The 25,450-nt window shown below is 45.7% G+C and overlaps 1 protein-coding gene across 2 annotated transcripts in view; it reads right to left on the bottom strand.

Moving 5' to 3' along the window:
* NIBAN2 (niban apoptosis regulator 2) overlaps window positions 1-24,935 on the bottom strand; it is a 111,296-nt gene extending 86,361 nt beyond the window's left edge. For both annotated transcript variants that reach the window (XM_043989521.1, XM_043989522.1), the window contains exon 1: window positions 24,659-24,935. In XM_043989521.1, the coding sequence (XP_043845456.1) occupies window positions 24,659-24,713 (55 nt within the window). In that variant the 5' untranslated portion in view covers window positions 24,714-24,935. The remainder of the gene's footprint in view (window positions 1-24,658) is intronic.
* Window positions 24,936-25,450: the final 515 nt, after the last annotated feature.

The raw sequence follows: 25,450 nt of genomic DNA, 5'->3' as shown, positions 1-25,450 counted from the left end.
GTCAAGCTTCTCTCTCCCATTTTTCCCACAAAGTCTGACACAACCCTGGCTCTTCCTTGAGTTTGAATAATATTCTTGGTACCCTAGTTTTTCCTGATGGAAGTTTCAAGCGCTGGCTGCTAGAAAGCACCCATGCTCCCTATCCTCTTTGGGGTTAGAAAGGCCTAGCAGGGGCAGCTAGGTGGCGCAATGGATAGAGCACCGGCCCTGGAGTCAGGAGTACCTGAGTTCAAATCTGGCCTCAGACACTTAACACTTACTAGCTGTGTGACCCTGGGCAAGTTACTTAACCCCAATTGCCTCACTTAAAAAAAAAATAATCTTTAAAAAAAAAAAAAGAAAGAAAAAAAAAGAAAGGCCTAGCAGTTGTGATCAGATGTTATCTCCCCCACCCTCAAACCCCAAAGTCTGCACTTCTCCATCTATGCCTGGCCTGCCTGAATACTAACTCCAGCTTCTGGGTTGTTTTGCCAGCAGGAAACCCAATCCTCAGTTCTGGAATGCGGGCACAAACAGAGTGACTTTATGCATATGGGAAGGAAAGTTTATTCAAATAACAAAACTCCCTCCAGCCTATCCTTCCAAGCTGTGCAAGAGGTCTTGGGCCCTCACCCTCAGTCAAGCTGGCTGCTGGCCGCCTCCCACCTCCTCCCTTCCCCCTTGCTGAGAGTCATTGGGTTGGATTTATTGCACAGAGCCCAGCAATATCAAGATTCACTTTGGGAGGGCAGCTAGGTGGTGCAGTGGATAAAGCACCAACCCTGGATTCAGGAGGACCTGAGTTCAAATCCGGCCTCAGACACTTGACCCTTACTAGCTGTGTGACCCTGGGCAAGTCACTTAACCCCCATTGCCCCACAAAAAAAAAAAAATGATTCACTTTGGGATGGAGAGCAGGGTGGGGTCTCACCAGTGCCTCAATGGTATTCCTGTTTTTCCTCTCAGTTTCAAGTCCCACCACTTTCAGGAAACCTTCCCTGACTATTCTGGACCCATGCCAACCTCTTCCCAATCTCCCACATAGCCTATGCTATGCAGTTGATTCCTAATCATAATCTGTCCTGTATCATTCTCTAGTTCTGAAGTGTTAGCACATTATTTCATGTGTGGGCTTAACGGAAATGCCCAGACTGTACCCCCACTGAGGACAGAGACTCCATCTTCTTGTATCCTGCTCCCTGCCCTGCCCCCCGACATAAAGGCCTACATAGTTTAAAAAATTTTCTCTTTTAAAAAATTGTTCGGGGGGTGGCTAGATGGTGCAGTGGATAAAGCACTGGCTCTGGAGTCAGGAGTACCTGAGTTCAAATCCGGCCCCAGACACTTGACACTTACTAGCTGTGTGACCCTGGGCAAGTCACTTAACCCCCATTGCCCTACAAAAACAAAACAAAACAAAATTAAAAAAAAAAAAATTGTTCAGGGCGGCCAGGTGGTGCAGTGGATAGAGCACCGGCCCTGGAGTCAGGAGGACCTGAGTTAAAATCCGGCCTCAGACACTTAACACTTACTTAGCTGTGTGACCCTGGGCAAGTCACTTAACCCCAATTGCCTCACTTAAAAAAAAAATTGTTCAATGGGAAGGATATATAATAAATCCTCATATAACTTAAAAAAAACAAACTAAAAAAACCCCAAACCTCTTTCTATTAGACACCAAGAGGCAATGTGGTGGAACTGAAGAGGCCCTGGACTGATTGTTAGAAGACTTAGATTTTTAGTTCCAGATCTACTGCTACTTAGATGAGTGATTCTGGGCAAGTCCCTTCACTTGGAGCCTGCTTCCTCTCCCATGAAATGGGTATGCTGGATTAGATGATCTTCCTCATAGGTCAAGATCAGTCTGTGATTCTGAGGAGTCCTGCTCTCTCCCACTGTAAGCCAGCCTGTCCTTCCTTTCTTTCTTCCTTCCTTCCTTCCTCCTTTCCTTCCTTCCTTCCTTCCTTCCTTCCTTCCTTCCTTCCTTCCTTCCTTCCTTCCTTCCTTCCTTCCTTCCTCCCTTCCTTCCTCCTTTCTTTTCTTCCTCCTTTCTTTTCTTCCTTCTTTCCTTCCTCCCTTCCTTCCTCCCTCCCTTCCTCCTTTCTTTCCTTCTTTCCTTCCTTCCTCCTTTCCTTCCTTCCTTCCTTCCTCCTTTCCTTCCTTCCTTCCTTCCTTCCTCCTTTCCTTCCTTCCTTCCTTCCTCCTTTCCTTCCTTCCTTCCTTCCTTCCTCCTTTCCTTCCTTCCTTCCTTCCTCCTTTCCTTCCTTCCTTCCTTCCTCCTTTCCTTCCTTCCTTCCTTCCTTCCTTCCTTCCTTCCTTCCTTCCTTCCTTCCTTCCTTCCTTCCTTCTTTGCAAAGCAATGAGGGTTAAATGACTTGCCCAGGGTCACACAGCTAGTAGCCTGTCCTTTCTAAGTCCAATGGGGAACTTGCTGGGCAAACCCTCCTGTTGCATCCACCACCCCATCTGGCGGACATGCCTCTCCCTCCACAAGGAAGGGCATTTGTTAAACCTCAGCTTGATGTGACAGAGAAGATGTCATTGTACTGAGAAGTCTTGTGGCAGACGATGCCCAAGTCATTGGCCTACACCAGAACTCCAACTCTCATAGCTGAGGAAAATGGCTGAGACTTTGCCAGGGCTTCCTAGAAGGCAGTCATGTCTTACCCTGGCACTTGGGTATCACTCTACTGTACCCACCTCAATGAGGCACATCTTCTAATGAATGAGCTGAGATTTATGTAAAGTCTACCAAACAAATCCCTATGCCCCAATATTGTCTTTCCTCTGACAACTGCTATTTTATAAGCTGTTTGTTGGGGGTTTTTAGAGTTATATAAGCTAATATGGCCCAGAGACCACCAGAAATATCACTTTAGTGGAGTACAAAGATTACTGAACTCAGAACCAGGCGAGACTTGGGTTTGAATCCTACTTCTGTGACACAGATAAGTCACAACCTGTTTTCCCTTCAGTTTCCTCTTCAGAAAAATATGGAAACCATAATTTGATTTTACTTGGTCACACAGCTTGGTGTGTGACCCTGGGCAAGTCACTTTACTTCTCTGGGCCTCAGTTTCCCATTTGTAAAATAAAGGGGTTGGGCTAGATGGTTTCTAAGGTCATTTATGATCCTATTATATATTATCTGGTCCCTGCTTCAGTGAAGACCAATGACCATAACTCCAAGCTCGGTACAGGGCCAAGTGAGGCGCTAAAATGCCCTAAGGGTCAGTTCTGAATGGATGGAGTCAATGGAGGGAATCCAGAGGAAGGCTTACCTCTACCTCCTGGGACAGATTCCTTCCCCTGTAAGAGTGACACCTTGGTCTAAGATAAAGCCAGAGCTCATTCTTAGGCTGTCTGGGACCCTTTTTTCCTGATGTCTGGGGGGGTCAGAGGATTTTTTTCCCTTCAGGCAAGTAAAAGAACTACTGCACCATTGCTCATTGACAGAGGGAGCGGGGTGGAGGAGCAGGATACTTTATTTGCTGTAGGGCTCAGATCAAAAGACAGGATGAACGTTGGGCATAGGCCTTCAGAAAATCCCTCTCCCAGAGCGCCTTGCTCTGATAATCTTCTGATCCATTTGCAAGTTTTAAAAATGTAGAGGAAAGATGGCATTTTTCCCCCCCACAGGAATGATACAAAGATCTCCCAAAGCACTGAGGGTCCATGAGAAACTTTTTCAAGTACCTAGAAATAAGGAGCCCTGGAATCTAAGGCAGCTAAAGGTTCATCGCCTCGTCATCTGATCCACAGTGGTCACTTAACCCCATCATTCCTCAGTATCCTCCTCCAAAAGATTAGCACAAATGGGGTATTCAATTTTAAAGCACTCTGCCAGGTGAAGGGCTAAATGAAATATGAAACCATCCCCACTAGCATTTGAGAAATGTATCTTTTACATCCCTCCTCCTCACCAAAGCACTAGATATCGCTCACTTCTCTTGCTTTTTTACTTCTTCATCAACTCTTAGTCTTTCTTCCCAAAGCCACTTGATACCTTGAGTTACCATATCTCACCTCTCACCTGGCAGGAGGTGAGTTAACCTCCCTGGACTATTTGAAGGAGCCTGACCCATGTTTTTTTTTTTTTTTTTTTGATGAGGCAATTGGGGTTAAGTGACTTGCCCAGGGTCACACAGCTAGTAAGTGTTAAGTGTCTGAGATCGGATGTGAACTCAGGTCCTCCTGACTCCAGGGCCGGTGCTCTATCCACTGCACCACCTAGCTGCCCCCTGACCCATGTTCTTAGAGTAAGAAAGCTGGCCTGGGAGTCAATAAGACAAATTCCCATCCCACCTCAAATATCCCTAAATTCCAATCTCACCTCAAATATACTGGCTGTGTGACTCTGGGCAAGTCACTTAACTTTCTTAGTGCTCTAAGCAACTCTCTAAGACCATAATTGAAAGAGGAGGTACAAACCTCTATTGGTAGAGGGAGTTTTCTCACTTGGGAGCTCTCTGTCATTGGTCCAGTGCCCTTATGCCATATTCCTATCCCCTATATGGAGGAAGCAATACACTTGTTCTGCACAGATCCAGAGAGCACAACAGCACTAACCAATGGGCAGAAATCACAGGAAGGCATATTTTGGTTCTGTCTGAGGAAGAATTCTAAGAACTAGAGCTGTCCAATAAAGCAACAAAGCTGCTTCATGGTGAATCTCAAGAGACCGGAGGGTCCCCAGGAACCATCTAGTCCCACCAGGGAATGCAGGAATCCTTTCTAGGACATCCCCAAAGATTGATCTTGTCTCTGCTTGAAGGCCTCCAGTGAGCTCCTATGGCAAACCATTTCATTTGGAGAAAGTTCTGTTAAGAAGTTTGTTTATCCCTAACATCAAACCTAGATCTGCCTCCCTCTCTGTCACTAAAAGGTATTCAAGCTGTGACTGGATGAACATTGGGGATGAGCTAGGTGACCCAGTGGACAGAGCTCTGGACCTGGATTCAGGAAGACCAGAGCTCAAATGTAGCCTCAGACAGTTAGCTGTGTGAGCCTGGGTAAATCACTTAACCTCTGCCTAAATTTCTGAGATTCTATGATAACACAGGGGGAAAGAGATGTTTACCTGGGGAGAGGAAGAGGGTAGAAAGAAGAATAACATTCACCCTCATTATTTTTAACTTAACTATTAAGTCCAGTATAATACATTCTTTTAATATTTTTAAGTTATGACATGTCCTGCAGCGGCTCAAGTCAAGCACTTCCTTGGGATGTTAAAGGTAAGGGATTGTTGTGAAATCCTGAATGTCATTCAATCAGTCAAATCCTAATACCCAAGAAAGCATCTTGTTCTCCCACCCCACCCCTCCCTTCTATCAATGAAATCAGAATGTCAGCCAGGCTTCCTGGTTCAGAGAAAACTCACAGATGCATACCTACCAAAGGGGAGTAGAAAGGGAAGATAAAGGTACAGATTCCAGATTCTATGGAGTAGAAATGAGGAGGGACTGCATCTCACATATTGGGCCAGCCTGCGCAAAGGCAACCTGCCACAGTGAATCACAGAACTTCAGAGTCAATCAAGGCAACAAGTCGGCAAGCATTTATTAAGCACCCACCATGCGCCAGGCATTATGCTAAGTGCTGGGGATACAAAAAAGGTGAAAAACACTTCCTCCCCTCAAACAACTATGTACAAAGAAGCTACAGACAAGATAAATTGGAGACGATCTCAGAGGGAAGACTGTAGCATTACAGAGGACTGGGAAAGGCTTCTTGAAGAAGATGCAAGCCTGGGGCAGCTAGGTGGCACAGTGGATAAAGCACCAGCCCTGGATTCAGGAGGACCTGAGTTCAAATCCGGCCTTAGACACTTGACACTTACTAGCTATGTGACCCTGGGCAAGTCACTTAACTCTCATTGCCCTACCCCCCCCAAAAAAAAAAAGGAAAAGGAAAAAAGAAAAAAAAAATAAGATGCAAGTCAGGGAAACCAAAAGATGAAGATGAAGAAGGAGCAAATTCTAGGCATGGGGGACAGGCAATAAAAATGCAGAGTTGGGAGATGGAATGTCTTGTTCCAGAAGCAGCAAGAAGGCCAGTGTCACTGGATGCAAGAATACATGGAGGGAGGACAGGAAGATAGAAGGAGGCTGGAAAGGTAGGAAGGGCCTGCTCATAAAGGTTTTTTGTTTTTGTTTTGTTTTGTTTTGCGGGGCAATGGGAGTTAAGTGACTTGCCCAGGGTCACACAGTTAGTAAGGGTCAAGTGTCTGAGGCCGGATTTGAACTCAGGTCCTCCTGAATCCAGGGCTGGTGCTTTATCCACTGCGCCACCCAGCTGCCCCCTCATAAAGGGTTTTAATAGCCAGAGGGTTTTCTATTTGATCCTGGAGGTGATGAGCCACTGGCACCTACTGAATAAGGAATGGGGTAGGGGATGGGACATGGTCAGACCTGTGCTTTGGGAAGATCGATTTTTGAAAACCAGAAAGGACCTTGGAGATCATCTATTCCAGCCTCCCCACTCAATGAAGGGAACTTTCCTTACTGAATGGTAACACCAATTTACAACAACATAGAATTTTATGGCTACAAAAGACTTCATTTTGATCCTCGGTTCAGGTAAGTCTCATTATCTCTGTTTTACCAGAATAGGAAGCTAGACCCCAGAGAGATTAAGTGATCTGCCCCAGAGTCAGATGACTACTAAGTGTAGAAGCAGGACTCAAATTTGGGTCTGAATGCAAACCCAGAGCTCTTCCCATTGCCTCTAAGGCAGGAGTTACTGTGGCTTCCTGGACAACATGAACAAACTGGTGACTTCAGGGGCCTATGGTGTAAGCTGCTCATTAGCCTTGCAGAGATGCTGCCCAGGGCCAGGTTACCAGCTTTACAATTATCCCCAGTAAAGCATGTGTCATTATTGCAATCCCTAAATTGCATATGATGGAATGAGAGTCACAGAAACTCTTTGTGCGTGAAGGTTGTTTGGTCAGTTGGTGATCTATCCGGGGAACAAAACCAGGTATCCAAGTTCAGAGATAAATAACAGAGACATGCAAAAGAACTGGAAGGGTGAGGTAAGTTTAGAGGCAAGAAGCCAGGGATTGGTAAAAGGCCACAGAAAGTACTGAGTTGCCCCAGCGAACTTCAGAATCCTTTAAATCAATATTTTGTTGTTGCTTTAAAAAAACATCACTGACACTTCCCAATAATTATTTCCACCCCTTCATTCCCAATAGAATTCTCCCTTATTAAAAAAGGGTAGCTAGGGGCAGCTAGGTGGTGCAGTGGATAGAGCACCAGCCCTGGAGTCAGGAGGACCTGAGTTCAAATCCAGCCTCAGACACTTAACACTTATTAGCTGTGTGACCCTGGGCAAGTCACTTAACCCCAATTGCCTCACTAAAAAAAAAAAAAAAGGGTAGCTAGGCAAAACAAGCAACCCACTGGCCATGTCCAACAATTATGCTTCATTCTGCATCCATATTCCACCACTTTTCTCACAAGAGGAGGGAGGGTCATTCAATTTTGTTTGTTTGTTTTTGTTTTGCAGGGCAATGAGGGGTAAGTGACCTGCCCAGGGTCACACAGCTTGCAAATGTCAAGTGTCTGAGGCCGGATTTGAACTCAGGTCCTCCTGAATCCAGGGCCGGTGCTTTATCCACTGCGCCACCTAGCCACACACACCCCACCCCATGGGCATTTTATGCTCAGCTTGTCCAAAATGAAACTCACTCTCTCCTTCCCTCCAATCCACCCCTCACAAATCTTTCCATTTCTACTGAGGAGGGGCACCACCCTTCACTTAGCTCTAATCCCCCTGGTTCATAACCCTGGACTCTTCCCTGTCCCTCACTCTATTCAATCACTTGCCAAGTTATATTGATTCTACCACTTTCCCAGTGTGTCTTTTATCTGCCCCCTTTTCTCCATCCCACCCCTAGTTCTGGCCTTCATTATTTTTACCTACTCTATTGAAAGAGCCTCTTAATTAGTTCCATGTTTTCCATGCCTCTCCCTTCTTCAATCCATCTTCCACATGGCTGCCAAAAAAAAAAAAATCTTCTAGTTTAACTATGTCACTTTGCTACTCAAGAAGCTTCAATGGCTTTCTGTTTCCTCTAGGATAAAATACAAAACTCCTCAGCTAGGCATTTAAAGTTCTTCAAAATCTCACTTCTTCATTCTACCATTTCAAATTTATCGCGCCTTTTTCCCTTGCGTACACCCTACATTCCAACCAAACTGACTTAACGTTGTCCTTTAGACTTGGTCAGTCAGTCAATGAACGTTTATTTAGTGCCTACTGTGTGCAAAGCATTGACGGTACAAAGAAGGGCAAAAGACAAGAAGCTAGAGATCTAATTAAGGAGACAAGAAGAAAGCAAATATGTACAAATAAGCTATCCACAGGCTAAATAGGAAATAATTAACAGAGGAAAGGCACTGGGATTAAGAGGGGTTGGGAAAGGCTTCCTGTAGAAGATGGGGATTTAAAGGAAGCCAGTAGGCAGAGATGCCAAGGAGATCATTCCAGGGAACGGGGACAGAGAAAATGCCCAGAGCCAAGAGATGGAGTGTCTTGTTCATCAAACAACGGGGGACTGGAGTGGGGAGAGACTTGAGGCAGGCCAACCCACCAGCAGACTAGTTCAATAATCCAGCTGTGAAGTGATGAGGCCCCACACCAGAGCAAGGCAGTGTCGAAGGAGAGGAGGAGGTATATTAGAGAGATGTGGCAAAGGTGAAATTGATAGGCCTTGGGGACAGCTTGGAGGTGGGGGGTGAGAGATAATGAGGAATCCAGGATCACTCCTAGACTGGGAGCCTGAGGAACTGGGAGGAGGGGAGGAGATTTAGGGAGAAAGATAATGAGTTCTGTTTTGGCATTCAATCTAGCAGCTAGTGTCTTGCCTTTGCACAAGCAGTTGTCCCCCATGCCTGGAATGTACCCCCTCTTCCCCTCTGCCTTTTAGTTCCTTCCTTTTAAGGTTCAGCTAATGTGCCATTTCCTACAGGATACTTTTCCTAGTCCCATTATCAGTTAGTGTTCACTCCCTCCTTGGGGTGGTGGGATTTTTGTCCCTGGGTCCTAGCACAGTGCTTTGCTTATTGGATTGAAAAGGTTTATAGCTTCCTCTTGGCCAACCCTGGTACTCAGTCTAGTCTCCTTATCCGAGTTTAGGAGAGGAAAAAAGAAACTGTAACTTTTGCAAAGGCTACAATAAAACCAGGGGTCACAATGTTAATAACCAACCCTGTGTGTGAGCTTTCAGAATCGTCCAACTGACCGAACCATCTAAAGTAAAGAAATAGGCACATTTAGGACCGAGAGCATAGATTTTACTTAAATCACCTTGCACTTACATATTGCTAGAAAGTTTCCAAAGTGTTATCACATTCGTTTGTCTCTGGAAACTCACGATAACCTTTCAAGGTAGGCAAGGTAGGAATTTTTATTCTTATTTCCTATTGCAGGTGAGGAAACAGAGGTACAGGAAGCACCTTACCCAAGGTCACACAGTAATTTAATGGCAGAGCTGGGAGAAGCTAGAATCTGAATCTCCTAACTCTCATTCAGTACAGCGCCCCTTCTGCTAGGACACCAGCTCCCTTTTGTTACAGATTTCAAAAGCTCCAACTCAGAAGCCAAGTTTGAAGGGAGGCCTGGGAGAAGGAAGGGCCCATACTTCATGGGACTACAAATCCTTATCACCCTTAAACCTGAAACCTTTCAGTCACATTGAGATTATCCAGTATTCAGAGGAAGGGAGGAAAGCCATTGTGTGAGGTGGTATGCCATGGGAAGGAGGGGCTGGTGGTGCCAGAGTGCTTGCAATCACTGGCTCTTCTCTTCTCTTCTCTCTCTCTCTCTCCCCCCCCCTTCTATCTCACACACACATATTCATATATATGTGTAAAAATACATATATGTGTGCCTCTATATACATATAGAGACACACACACATATATGATTTTGCTGTTCAGTCATTTCAGTCGTATCTGACTCTTTGTGACCCCATCTGGGGTTTTCCTGGCAAAGATACTAGAGTGGTTTGCCATTTTCTTCTCCAGCTCATTTGACAGATGGAGAAACTGAGTTAAACAAGGTTAAGTGACTTGCCCAGGGTCACACAGCTAGTAAGTGTCTGAGGGCATATTTGAATTCAGGCCTTCCTGACTCCAAGCCCTTCACTCCATCCACTGTACCACCTAGCTGTGTACACACACACACACACACACACACACACACACACACACACACACACACACTGTACACACATATACTTGACTGTCAGTGTCTCTTAAGGCAAAATCATATATAAGGGGACGTATATATGCACACATATACACACATATATACATGCATATATACATATACACACAAACATATATGAGAAAAAGAGTGTGACAAAGACACTAATGCTTTTCAAGCTAGATGGGCCACACACAGTCTGGATTGTTCCACCCTCCAGATGTGAGCAGATGTCAAAAATCATTATTAGACCCATCCAAATCCTCACGTCTATCCCACGCACTGCACCTAAACATTTCCACTTGATCCTGTTTCCCAGGTTTTTGGGGGGTTTTTTTTGCCTTGGTAACCCCAGCACTTAACAGGGGACCTGGGCATGTAAGGGACATGCCACAAAATGCTTACTAATGTAATTCATCCCAGGGACAAGAGATTCAGGTTTCAGTCCCTGAGAATCTTCCTGGGACTCTAGTTTCCCAGAGTTTTCCTATAATATAAAGGGTTAGACTGGAGAGATAATCTATAGTCCCTTCCAGTTCTTATACATCCTAGGGAACCAGGACTGCATCTGTACAAAAACCAACTTCTGAAGTGGATACAGGCACTTGCAAACAAAGCAGACACACCAAAGAAGCCTTCTGTCTGTCGTCTGCTCCTTCTTCGTCTGCCTCTCTGGGGAGTAGCAGAGAAGGCAGTCTAGACAGACTTCATGGTACAGCCAAGGAGGGTCACTTGAAAACCCTTAAGAGCTGGGTGTGGGGGGGACAGGGTGAGAGAAGAAGAGAGGGGGAAGGCCAAGAAGAAAAAGATGAGGGGAATAAAAAAAGAAGAGAGGGGGAAGGGAGGGAATAAGAAGAGAGAGAGGGGTGTCTGTGGGGTAGGACAGAGAAAGGCAAGAATAGGAAGATGGAGGGAATGGGGGTAGGGGTGGGGAGCAAGATTCCACTTTGAGACCTAAACTAGAACAAGTTTTTTTTCTTTTGCTGCTGCAACTCTGCCAGGGAAACAGGAAAGGAGGGAAGAAGAGCAGGGAACCCTTGAATTTGCTTAGTAGGCCCCCACCCAGAATTTTATGACTGAGGAAATTTTCTCCCTCCAGCCATTAATCCCCTGCACATGGTTGAAAGGGCCTATTTCTCCCTACAAAACTCTGGGAGGTAACACTTGGTCTCTTAGCATAATTTTCAAGGAAGGAGAAAGACACCATTGTCAAGGTTAGACGGCAATACAGATTTTTTCTTTTAACAGGAATTTTAATAAAGAACTGGTGGTCCCCTCTTCCCAACCTGCTTGGGGTATGTATATAGGAAAGCTAGTCCCCTGTCCCCCAAACACTCAGAGATAGAAAACTCTTCTTTTCCCAGCCCAAGCAGGGTCAGCAGGATCAGAATCTTTTTCTTAACATACTTAATGGCAGATAGCAGGCTTTTTTTTTTTTTTAAAGCTAGGAAGCCAAAGGAGTGTTCTCAAAGATCCTTGCCATTGCTCAGTGGTGACCAAGTTTCTGCTCCCCTTTCACCCTACTGCCTGGAAAAGAATCCTAGGTTTAGGAGAGAAGGGTCCCCTGAGCCCAAAATAAGATCTACCTCAGCTCTGTTCTACTTCCTTTAAAGCTGGAAGGGATTTCATCTAGAGCAATGCCCTTTTTTTACAGATGAAGAACCAGGTAATCAGAATCATTAAGTGCTGACCCTGAGCCAAGCATTGGCAAAAACCAGTCTGTGCCCTCCAATATGGGGGGAGAATATACCCCCAAAATTATACACACATGGGATACATACGGTGTAAATGGAAAGTCATCTCAAACAGAAAGCATTAGCAATGGAGGGGACCAGAAAAGGCCTCTCGAAGAAGGTGGGCTTTGGGCTGGATAAGTGTTTGTCTCCAAGGCCAACTCGTCAACTCCAGGAAGGCAAAAAAACCCTAACATGTCTTTATACCTCTTTGTAAGCCCACAGTGTGGGCACACAGTAGGTGCTTGTAATGATGGCTAGCTAGATGGGTGGTTGTCACGATTATCTCCCCCATTTTTGTCCCAGTTACATACACGACCCACAACACACCTTATAGATGAAATTACCCCTTTCTCCTCCAATAGAGTATAAGCTCCTTAAGAATATGGCTTTTTGGGGCAGCTAGGTGGCGCAGTGGATAAAGCACCAGCCCTGGATTCAGGAGTTCCTGAGTTCAAATCCAGCCTCAGACACTTGACACTTACTAGCTGTGTGACCCTGGGCAAGTCACTTAACCCCATTGCCCCGTTAAAAAAAAAAAAAAAAAGAATATGGCCTTTCTTTGTATTCCCAGAACTCAACTCAGTGCTTGGCCCATAAGAGATGCTTAATAAATGCTTGACTTAACATGACTCAAAAGGTCTTCAGGCACATGAGTGGCCCACAAGTTTCAGCCTCATCATATGTTGTTCACACTTTCAATTACACATTACCCTCCAGTAGCATGTAAAAGAGTAACACTGTGAGCAAAAGAAGTATGAGAATCACTGTACTGGGTGATCTCTAAAGGTCCTTTCCAGCTCTAACATTCTATGGGTCTCTGATCTCGGTCCTTTCAGATGGTTTCTGATTAGAAAGGTCTGGACTGTGATATATAGACTTATAAAATATTGGGGCTGTAAGAGGACCTCAGAGAGATCTTGCCAACCCCTTTGCTTTACAGATGAGGACTCTGAGATCCAGAGAAGTTAAGTAATTTGTTCCACATCACCTATCTAGTTAGCTAATGGCACAGCCAGGACCAGGACCCAGATTTGTGATGTAATGTGTGCCTTGAACATAGTAAATGTTCAATAAATGTTTACTGAATATTGTTGAATCATCTCTAGGGTCCAGGAAATTTTACAGGGAATAGCTAGCTGCTCCGTTCCAAGTTGGGGGGCAACAAGGCAGATCAAAATAGAATGTTTGAATCTCTCTGGAATGAGTCGTACTCATCTACTGCAAGGCACACTGTTAGCAGATGATGCAATTGAGTTGCTAGTGACCCAGCCTAAAAGAATGTACCTTTATAGGCTGACGGGACCTTGAGGGAGGCATCACACCCTGAATCAGGACAGAATGCCAGGAACAGAAGGCAAAACCCAAGGTGAATTTCTCAGGAGCCAGAGAATGTTTCTTTATCCAGTAAAGCTCTGAAAAGAGAACCCAGCCACCAGTTTTAAGCCAGCACTCCTTCCCCTCTCCCCGCACTCCTCCCTTCCTTTCCTTATGCTTCTTCTACAAGTAGCCCAAAGCACTGGAACACAGAATCCCATCCTCACCATAGAGGTCCTGTCTACTATACTTAACTTGTCAAAATGCCTTACTATAAGTAGTGCGCCCAGGTCTCTCGGTTCTGGTTCAGCAAAATTGTGAGTTCCTCTAGGGGCAGACACAGGGCTGATCTTTATGCCCAACCACAGAGCCTAGCTCTGTGGGTGTTTTGTATGTTTATTCGGTTTTTAATTATACCCTTCCATAGGCCCCCACCTCTGGGCCTAGAGAACTAATCACTCCCTTCCCCCCTCCCCCCCTCTGCTTGCTGGCCACATCATCCTGATTTTTAGTTCTTCTACCGTTTCCCAAGACGGCAAACTAAGCAGCAATTTTAGAATAAACTGAATGTCTGAGATCTGAGTATCAACATACACATCTCTGAACACAAGGGGCATTCCAGCCCCAGGGTGGCCAGGCTCCCCAAGTCTTTTAATTTAATTAATTTATTTATTTTGGGGTAAGGCAACTGGGGTTAAGTGACTTGCCCAAGGTCACACAGCTAGTAAGTGTCAAGTGTCTGAGGCTGGATTTGAACTCAGGTCCTCCCGACTCCAGACCCGGTGCTCTATCCACTGCGCCACTTAGCTCCCCCCTCCCCAAGTCTTTTAAATAACTTTATCAGAAACTTATAGAACATCAGAATCAAAAGAATCACAGAACACAAGGCAGAGCTAGAAGAGACATTACATTAGAGGACTTACCAAGACTGGGTTCAATAACGTTAAGGACTTTCGATAACTTTAAGGTACCTTTATGGTGCCTTTAAACTACCTTTAAGGAATGGAGAATATAACAGGAAAAAAAAAGAAGTGGCACAAATCAAAGGCCTTAAGTTCTCATCCAGTCACCATCGTGCAGCTAACTTCCTGTGTGACTCTGGGAAAACCACTTTCCCTGAAACTTTGATTCTGTGTCTTCGCTTTAAAAATAATGGGGTATTTGGATAGAGCAATAGTCTTGGAGTCAGAAAGAATCTGAGTTCAAATCTCACCTGACATACTTAGCAGGGCTGTGATGGAGCAAGTTATCTAACATCATCAAATCTTCCTTCAGTTTCCTCATCTGTAAAATCATGGGGCTGGAGTCACTGGCCAATTGTGTCTCTTTTAGCTCTAAATCTATGATCCTATTATTAGATGAGGTCACTTCTAACACTAACATTTTATAAGTCCTTGAGGAAGGACCTAGCAGCGTGGGTTCCCCGTGACTAAAGCAAAAACCTAAAGGAGGGAATCTGGAGTGTGTTGGTGGCGGCAATGAATTGGTCAGTATGGCAGGGGTAGAGAAGACAACTCACATGCCCCACTACCATTCTCCCTTCTGTCTTGTAAAAGGGGCCTGCAGGCTGAAGGGGATGAGGGGGAGAGGAGAAGGTAGAGGAAGGGCACGAAAGGAGGAAAGGAAGAAAGTATCCAAAAGCAAGCCCTTCCTGGTGTGGCTGCACACCCCTGACATTCCTGTTATCGGGAGGCTGAGGCTGGTATCATTTGATCTGGAAAGTTCTGAGCTACAGCAGGGCTAAAGGTGATGAAGCATCTTCATTAAGCCCAGCATCAATCAGGGTGAGCCCCCAGATGGGGGTGGAGATCACCAGAATGCCTAAGGTCTGAAATGGATGGGGTCAGTGCTTCTAGGAGAATTATAGGGGATGTCAGGGCCACTGCACCAGAGTGGCTGCTGTACTAGAGGAGAGAGCAGGGCCCAAAGACTGTCAAGTCAGTCAACAAGCACTTCTTAAGCGCTTTACAAAGTGCCAGGCACTGTGCTAAGCACCAGGCAGGTTAAAACCAGTTCCATCTGGGAAAGGCGACTGTGCTGGTAAAGGAACACCTCTGTTTAGATCCCTCCCCACCACCATTATCCCACCTTCCCACCCCCCAGCCTCCCTCCTCCATACACATCTCCCGTACCAGTAGTGGGCCGGACACAGACAGGGACTGTTCAGGCAGGAAAAGACAAGCTAGGACATTCCAAAGAAAGAACCCATAGCCAAGCCACAGAGCCCAGAACAGAACCTGGGGGGCAGGGGGAGGGGGCGGAGATGGCCCTTTCTAAAAAACCTTCTGTGGCTCTCTGTTGCCTGCTTGATCCTTAAATCTCAGCTCCTTATCCTAGCATTCAAGGCCCTCCATTATCTGGCTCCAATTTACCTTTCCAGACTTAGCTCCTGCTGCAACTCTATGAGAAACTTCTTTTCCAGACTTACTGTCTGCTCATGGCCCTCTTAATGCCTCTTACACTGTTTCCCTTCCCTTTGCTCTAGCAGTTTCCTCTACTTGGAATGTCCTTTCCTCCAACCTCTAGGAGGGTCATCCATCCTTCAAGGCCCAGCTCAATTCTCATCTCCTCAGGGAAATCTTTCCTGACAACCTCAGCCCACAGGGAGATCATCCTCTAAACTCCCAGGCTTAAGAACGCTGCCCTATACACAAATGAGCATGGATCATAAAATGTTTCCTATTGTTAGTTGTCTTTTTTATAATCTACATATTTTCTCTCCAATACAACTATAAGCTCCATGATTACAGACACTGTATCTATTTAATAATAATAGCTGACACTCATGTATGACTCTAAGGTTTATGAGCCTCTATAGGCATTATCTAAATAGATCCTCATTATAAGTTTGTGAGTGGTATTATCCCCATTTACAGATGAGGAAACTGAGGTTTGGAGAAGCTAAGTGAGTTACCCAGGGTCGCACAGTTAGTAACTATTCTTCCCTCGACTCTCTGGTGTGTATCTTGTTATTTACATGTGGTAACTGCTCTTAGAATGTAAGCTCCTTATTGGAAGTTGAGGGGGTGCCCATCAATTGGGGAATGGCTGGACAAGTTGTGGTATATGAATACAATGGAATACTATTGTGCTGTAAGAAATGATGAGCAGGAGGAGTTCAGAGAAACCTGGAGGGTCTTACGTGAGCTGATGATGAGTGAGATGAACAGAACCAGAAGAACATTGTACACAGTATCATCAACATTGAGTGTTGACCTACTGTGATGGACTATATTCTTCTCACCAATGCAATGGTACAGAAGAGTTCCAGGGAACTCATGATAGAAGAGGATCTCCAAATCCAAGAAAAAAAAAATAACTGTGGAGTATAGACGCTGATTGAACCATACTATTTCTTTTGTTTTGGGTGCTGTTGGTTTTTTTTTTCTATTTTGAGGTTTTGCATTACTGCCCTGATTTTTTCTCTTATAACAGGATTAATGCAGAAATAGGATTAATGTTATTATGGATATATATATGTGTGTGTATATATATATGTATATAGATATATAGATATAACCTATATCAGATTACCTGCTGTCTAGGGGAGGAGGGAGGGAGGGGAGGTAGGGAGAAAAATCTGAAATTGTAAAGCTTGTATAAACAAAAGTTGAGAACTATCTTTACATGTAATGGAAAAAATAAAATACCTTATATGTAAAAAAAAAAAAAGAATGTAAGCTCCTTGAGGAAAGGAGCTATTTGGGGCTTTCTTTGTATTCCCAAGGCTTAGCACAATGCCTGGCACATAGGAAGGGATTAATACATGCCTGCTGACTAACTACCAGAGGTGGGATTCACTGTTCTCTCCAGCCTCCAGATCAACGACATGTTTCATGCTGCCCCTTCATCTAATCATTTTACAGAAGAGGAAAACAAAGCCTAAGCTCTCATATAAATGAGCACAACTAAGTTAATAACGTCAGGACTAGCTATTCGATCTTCCTAGTTCCCTGCCTAGTGCTTCTTTTACAAGAGCAGACTGCTTCACTCTTTAATACCATCTAGCTCATACATAGTAGGAAGGTGTTCAGCCCACTGACCTCCCCACCAAGCAGACTGCCGGCAGATGAGCTCCAGTCAGGCATTCTTTTTGTCCTTCTTCTCCCAAGATTCCCGCCTGACAGGAGGGAGGACATGTTTTAGATCAGTGCAGCCATCTGTCTACCCTACAGACTCCCTCACAGTTTATACAACTTAGTGACTTGCCCAAGGTCACACAAAACGAGATCTTGGGGGAAAAAAGAATGGGAAGAACCCTAACCCCAACCTTACTTAAAAAGCAATCCAGGGGCAGCTAGGTGGCACAGTGGATAGAGCACTGGCCCTGGAGTCAGGAGGACCCAAGTTCAAGTCCGGCCTCAGACACTTAATACTAGCTGTGTGACCCTGGGCAAGTCACTTAACCCCAATTGCCTCACCAAAAAAAAAAAAAAAAAGGCAATCCATAGATCCTGCTGAAGGCAAGCAGATCAATTCCACATGTGGCTGTATTTTATATGTAGAATGCCAGCTAGTGGAAGTGACTACGCCTTCTTTTTTGTCCTCTTTATTGATCTTTTCTTGTTTACAACACCTTCATTTATCAATATATCCCTTCCTCTTCCTCTACCCACCATCAATGGGAGAGAGAAAGAGAAGTCAGTTAAGCACAATTCAAGTCTGACAGTTTATGCAGTGTTCCAAACCCATCACGCCCTACCTCTGAAAAGAAGGGAGGGAGAAGCATTCTTATAAATCTCTTCATACTATTTTCAGCAATGCAATGATCCAAGATAACTCTGAAAGACTTATGAAAACTGCAATCCATCTACAGAGAAAGAACTGATAGTATCTGAAAACAGACTGAAACATACTTTTTTTTATAGTTCTTTAATCTGAAGTTTTGTTTTTGTCTGTTTTCTTTCACAACCTGGCTAATGTGGAAATGTTTTGCATGACTGCTCATGTATAATTTATATTGAATTGCTTGAGTTCTTGGTGGGGGGGACTAGGGAGGGAGGGAGGAAGAGAAGTTGGAACATAAAGTTTTAAAAAATTGATGTCAAAATTTGTTTTTACATGTAATTTGGGGGAAAAAAACTAAATACCTTCATGGGAGCCAAGTTAGAGCATTATAATTACACAATAGGCTGGATTTTCTGTATCACATTGGGCATGTTTTGGGCATTCAACTCTTATTTGTCCTGCTAACCCAGCTAGCACCAAGCATCACCAGCAGCCAATTAGATTGAGGATATACATTTACCTTCCAAAGAACAAATCTGGGTATGTTTCCTTCCTGTAAAAGTTCTCCTGTTCGAGACAATACCCAGTCATTGACCACAACACAAGAATTCTGAGCCACCGTAGGAGTTGTTAGGATTCCAGGTTCACAGATGAGGAGTTGGAAGAGACCCCAAGGACTATCTAGTCCAATCATTTAGCACACAATAAGTGCTTCAGAAAACTGAGGCCTAGGGAGGTTTATGGAACTTGTCCAATGTCCCATAGTGTCAAAGGTGGGGTTGGAACCTAGGTTCTTTGGCTCTGAAGTCAGTGCTCTTTCAACTCATTCCCTAAGAGGCTTTAGAATCCAAAGGTTGTGGGTTCTAGTCCTGACACATATAGGATTTGTGACCCTGAGCAAGTCATGTAGCTTCAAACTGCTTTGGACAATTCTCTAAGACTCTAAGTTGCAGAGGAGATGCCAACCTGCACAGCTAGAAGAAGTTCTTTCATCAAGGAGTTCCCTATACCTATGTGAAATCACAGGTGAAAACCCTTTTGCTATCCTCACCTCTGCCTGTGGAGCTACGGATTCTTTCCATTCACTGTATCACCTCCAACCAGGCCTCCAAGCAGCCTACTTGCTTAAGAAAGAGGTTCACACTTTCTAATCAGCAATCACTCCTCCCTTCTTTCTGAGTATCCCAAGATTTAACATCATTCATGGAGCATGCTAGCCCTAGGCCATCTGGGATTTCCAGACATACACACTTATGGGTAACATTGATTGACCAGAGTGTTGCCTATGTTTCTTGTCTTCCTCCCCAATGGTCTTGAGCCAAAACCATTCCATTACCTCTATTATCTCCACCCTCCTCTAAGATCTATGGCTCTAATTCTAGGATTCCATGAGTACTTACTACTTGACTGGCCACACCTGCATGGTATTAAACCCCTGGCATCTGCCCTAATCCTTCCCTAAAGCTGTGCCCACCCCATTCTACAGAAACCCTTCTTCCTCTAATCAGGGAAGTGGAATAGTTGGGGGTGGGTGGGGGGAGCATCTAAAATGTTACTCAGGCATTTCTGAAACCACAGGATGATGCTATGAGGAGATCCGAGGTTAAATGAGTCATGAGCTACACTGGAGGGGGAAGGGGAGGAGGCTGTTCAGAAGGAGAATAGCACTGGTCAAAGGGAGATTGTTCATGAGTTTCAGACATGAGTAATAAGGGGAGTGATGTATTTGTGCAACCTATACAAGAGCTTTTGACACATGACGTTCTGTTCCCTCTCCCCTTCTCACTCAGCCCCTGCAGGCCTGTCTTTTTATCTTCCACAGACTGTCTTGGGCCTGGCATCTACCCAAGCATAGCACCCAATAGAGTAGGCATCAGTTAGGAGATGAAATTGCCCCTTTCTCCATATTCAGGGTCCCTGAGTTATCACATGAAGGTCCCCAAAGATATTCTGTGCTGGTCAAGGCTAGAGTTGTTGAGGGGAGGGACTGAATGATTACAAATCCTTCAATGTGTTCCTAAAAGCAGCTGTACACATTTGAGAGGTCAAAGTCAGTCAACTTTAGCAATTCCTTGCTCAAGGACAAATCCCTTAATACTCTCCTCTTCCTTCAGTACAACAGTCTCATTTGGCTTGGCTCCAAAGTCAATTCTGCTCCCTGAGCAGGGTGCTGAAGTAAAGTTGAATTAAGTTTTTCTGAGTTTGGGTACAGGAGGGGATGTGGGAATGAGAAAGATAGTGTGTCTGGCAATTAAATTGACTAGACAAAAAAATTAAAAGACGATTATAGCCCTAAAACATCTGACTAATTAAAGATTTCCTTCTGAAAAAGGTATTATTAAGAGGTAGATTTCAACTGAATTTCACATTTAATGAGCACCTACTATGTGCAAGGCTCAATGATGATTTGGAGCCTTTCGTTCTTAACTCTGTCTTAGGCAAACCACACACATCCCAGCTCTCATATCCAATAAGGCAGGTATTACAACTCCATGGTTTTGTGGGGGGAATTATCATTCTATAAAGTAGGGGTTTTAAACCTTTTTTATAAACACGGACCCCTTTAGCAATCCGGGGAAGCCAGTGGATCCCTTCTCAGAAGAATGTTTTTAAATACATAAAATAAAACACTGAGGATTATAAATGAAACCAGTTATATTGAAGAATGGTTATCAAAGTATTTTTTTTTAAAGTTCATGGACCCCAGGTTAAGAATCTCTTTTATAGGGGCAGCTAGGTGGCGCAGTGGATAAGGACAAGTTTATAAAGTGGGGGCTTTATACTCCAGTATATTCAGGAGGACCCGAGTTCAAATCTAGCCTCAGACACTTGACACTAGCTGTGTGACCCTGGGCAAGTCACTTAGACCTCATTGCCCTGCCCGCCCCCCCCCCAATCTTTTATAGAATACAAAATAGTACAGAAATTTGTGGCTCCCATGTACTTGGAAAACAAATACCAAAACTTTCCCAATAGAATGTAAGCTCCCTGAAGGCAGGAACTCTCTCACTTTTGTACTTTGTATCCCCAACACTTAGCACATAGGAGGTTTTTCTATACTAGCCTATACCCATGCCCAGATTACCAATCAAACCCACCTGTACAATGTGACAATACTATGTGGTAGACACAATACCACAGAAAACTAAGATGGTATCAACATCTGGGGATAGATGGTGATGCTTCCAATGCCCAAACCACATTCTTCTGTCCCAACTGCACCCATTGAACAGTCCACTGGGTATCACTTCCTGTGCACTGTGGTTTCCTGGTCATAAATGAGTTGATAGTCAGACATCCATCTGGGGCAGTATGAACATGAAGCTAAAAACCACAGGCCTCTTCCCCCCACGCCCCCCCTCCTTATCTCATGAGAGTTCTGTGGACAATTCCACTGCAAACTATTTCTAAGATATATATATATATATTGGGGGCAGCTAGGTGGCACAGTGGATAAAGCACCAGCCCTGGATTCAGGAGTACCTGAGTTCAAATCTGACCTCAGATACTTGACATATACTGGCTGTGTGACCCTGGGCAAGTTACTTAACCCCCATTGTCCCGCAAAAAAAAAAAAGATATAGATATAGATATATATATATATGTAAAACTTTTTATGTTTTGAGATAGCAAAGCTGCATCAGCATCTAGCACTTATTTAAATCATTCACGTCACTGTCCTTATCTACGTAACTATGGCTCAATTGACTTGAAGGCATCCTAAGGTACAATCATACAATCTCAGAGTCAGAAAGTACAATGGAAGCTCTGTAGCCCAACCTTCTGCTGTATCTTCCAGTAATGGGGAACTCATTACCTTGCAAGGTGGCTCATATCCTATTTTAGATAGTTCTGTTAGAAAGTCCTTCCTTATATTGAGCCAAAATATGTTTCTCTGTTCCTTTCATTCATTGGCACTAGTTCTGTCTTCTAATGCTACACAGAATAAGTCTATTTTCTTTTATAGAAGACTGCCTTGAGTAGCAGTCCTCGCTAACACCAATATGTAGACAGCTTGCTTGGTCTAGAAGTTACTGGAGTATAAAGCCCCCACTTTATAAACTTGTCCTGAGATGATGATGAAGATTATGATTATGATTATTATTTTGGTATCAGCTACAGACTCCCTATGCTGGACTGTCCAAGTCAATACAGACAAGTGGCCATTCTCAGATTCTATAGCATAATACAAGTTAAAAGCTGGGCTGCTGTCCCTGTAGAAAAGTGTTGAGAATCCAGACATCCAGAGTCTCATGTTGCTATGGAAGCTGGAAAGTCAGCGTTTTTAAGGGGAAGGGAGAGGCTGGAGAGCTAGAGGGAGCTTGGGACACCCATACTTTGGAGAAGGAGTGTCCTCATTGCCTGGGTCCAGGATCCTTACTTAAAGAGGGATCAGGTCTGCCATTTACCCCACATGGATACTGATGGGTAAGCAAGTTGATGCTTGCAAAAAGCTTTGAAATCCTTGGATGAAAGGGACTGAATAAACAAAACATTATCAACAGTTTGAAAGCTCCTGACCTTTGCCAGGACTTGCAGCCCAGCTTTCACCTGCTCTGGGGTTTATGGTGGGGGAAAACCTACCCTAGGAAACCAAACTTCAGGATAACAAATATTGTCCTGGCACCTGTGGGAAGGGATGCTCCTAAAGGTGACTTTTTAAAGGGACTGGAAAAGGCGGCCCTACAGGGGGCCCTGGAAATTTCATAGTTGAAATGAAAGTGTCCCCAAAGGAGAAGTAAGGAGAGAGGCACAGCCTATGGGACCCTAAGGGGATGAAATGATCCCTTGTCTGGGAAAGCAGCATTTCCAAGCTTGCTCAAGTCAGTGGGAGGTAAGGCATTAGGTCCTACATTCCCCTATCCCCTTTCGGACTTAGGCCCCAGGTGGGGCTGGACCAGGAATTTAAGGCATTTGAAGGGGGGTTATTAACAGTGCTGAAGAAAAGCAGATCCTTGGAGAAGGTCTCCCTACACTCCACGCTGGTTTCAGCAAAGCATATTCAACTGGTGTCATGGGGTGGAAGGGGAACAGGGGGGAGGTTAAGACCCCGGGGTAGAAGGATAGAGAGTAAGAACTTGAGATCAACCCTCTCTTCCCTCTACACCTCCCCAGGGCAGGCTCTGCATAAACAGATCTCAATAGAGCTGGACCTCAACAAAAGTCCCTTCAGCCTGGACAGAAGTAGTGCCTTGGGAATGACACCTCTGTTTTCTGGTTCCTAGAGACTTGTTCATACCTCCTTTTTTTTCTGACTGGTATCATACCTTGTGAGATCTTAGCACTGTACGAATACATGGTAGGCATTTTGTATATATTTACTGAAAAAATGTTAAATATTATGGGCCAGGGTACCAGGAAAAGTATCTATATTAAATTAGCAAAAAGTATCTCCTGGAGATTAGCAAAAAGCACCTACACTGGAATTTCTTCGGGGTTCTGCTTGGATGGTGTCTGTCCCACATTCCTGTCCCCTGAGTCTGTGTTCTAGACTCTCAGAAAAGCTGGGGACTGGAATGCTAGCAGGGTCCTCCAAAAGCCCCAAACCAGCTTCCACCCCACAGTGGCACCCCAAAGCACCCTGCCCTATGCGTCACCACACCCCCATTCCTCTTTAATGCTTCTGGGGTTGGAGAAAACTAATTTTTGGGAACAAAGACACAGCAGCTAACATTCATTTACAGTATTTCCCCACCCTCGTCTTCTAGGAGACTTAGCTGGGGAAGTCAGGAGTATTTGTGAAGCCCAGCACCCGTCTAAGAGGTGTGACCCGTAAGCTCACTGTACCAACATTTACTGAGCATCTATCTAGGATAAATGTCCTGTACGGTGCTAGGCACTGAAAGGGACACAGATTTATAAGACGATAGCTCCCAGGATTGAGGGCTGGAAGTGGTCAAGGAAGGAGACGGGACTTGCCGCTAAGAAGCATGGCAGAATTAAATGGAACTGTGAGACCAGGATGACTGTCCAGCCCTCCTGACCGTTATTTAAAAAGTATGTTACTCTAAACCTCAACAGCGCTGCTCTGGGACCCTTCCATAGTGCGTGACTGCAAAAAGTTTGCCAGAGAGGTTCCCAAATCCCCGGCAGCTTCAAAGACACGGGGCAAAGAGCAGAAGGCATTCTCTAAGAGTAACTGGGCAAGAGAGGAACGCTGCAGGAGGGAGGAGGTGGCACTCAGACAGGGCGAGTAAAGGCTGGTAGGGATCACCAATCTCCTCCCACGACCCAGCAAGCTTCTGGAGCCTCCAAGAAGGGAAGAGCTGGAGTCGAAGCTGGGCCTGAATCCCAGCCACCGGCCCAGAAGGCACACACCCGGAGATCAAATAGCAGCACTGGGCACCCGTGGGATGGGGCTAGCCTCTCCTCTGCCCCACTCGGGGCTCGGCGCTCATGCCAGAGGTAGCGCCCTGCTCCCCGCTCCCGAAGCAAGCCTCCCCTCCTTTCCCGAGCCCGGGAGCCGAGCGGAGGCAGGGGGCGGGGGGCCGGGGGGCGGGGGGGAGCCACAGGGCGGGAGAGTGGGGAGGGGAGGACGGGAAGGGACGCGGAGCGGAAACCCGGTTAGGGCTGCGGGCCCCCTCGGGCGGGGAAGCGAGAACGCAGGAGGGGAATCCGGCCACTCTGCAGTCCCGGGGACCCCCCGCCCCCGATGGAAGCCCAGGCTGACCGCGCAGGGCGCTCACCTGCGATGTATTGGCGCCGGCTGTCGTCCAGGTGTGTGGACAGCACGTCCCCCATGGCGGAGACGGAGGGGACTCGCGCAGCCTCCTGGTGCAGCCCCCGGACGCTGACCCCAGCCAACCAAGCCCGGGGCCGAACTCGCCTCCTGCGCGCCGCGGTCTCAGAGTCCTCTGGCTCTCTCCATAGACTGGGCAGTGTCCAGTGTCCAGCGTCCGCCTCCGCCGCCTCCTGCTAACCCAGGGAAGCCGGAGGCGCCTCGGCCGAAAGAAGCTCGCTCGGGTCGGACCCCGCCCCGCAGCCGACACGCCCTCGGCCGGGCCGGCCCACCCCTTGCGCCCCGGGGGCGGGGCCTTGCCTTTTTCTTTGAGACAGACTGGGTTGGGAAGGAGGGGAGAAGAGAGGGCGAGAGCTACTGAGCAAGGCCAATTCCTCCACCCCACAGTCTGGTATTTCCCGCATTCCCCAAGTTGTGGAAAGCGGGGCGGTGGTGCTGGAGGGTGAAGGATATTCAAGTCCTCGGGGTAGGGGGCGGGCCTGGGCCCCAACTCCATATCCCCGCAGTATTGTTTATCCTTAACAATACCAACACCACCAGCTGACACGGATATCACCCTGGTTATTGTCAGATTGGGGTGGAGGGATGGGGGACCGAGAGAACTGCCAACCCTAACAGCGAGGATTCTGGGAGGACATCTGCCCACCCGGCCTGTCAAAGTCACTCCGTTGGGTGAGATTTTCCCATCCCCAACAGAGTCAGGGTTGAGGAGGGGGAGAAGCAGATTTGTCAAATTTAT

This window comes from Dromiciops gliroides, chromosome 2, assembly GCF_019393635.1.
Source record: "Dromiciops gliroides isolate mDroGli1 chromosome 2, mDroGli1.pri, whole genome shotgun sequence".
Lineage (NCBI taxonomy): Eukaryota > Metazoa > Chordata > Mammalia > Microbiotheria > Microbiotheriidae > Dromiciops > Dromiciops gliroides.
The sequence above is the reverse complement of the archived record's forward strand: the minus strand, read 5'-3'. Positions and strand labels throughout refer to the sequence as shown.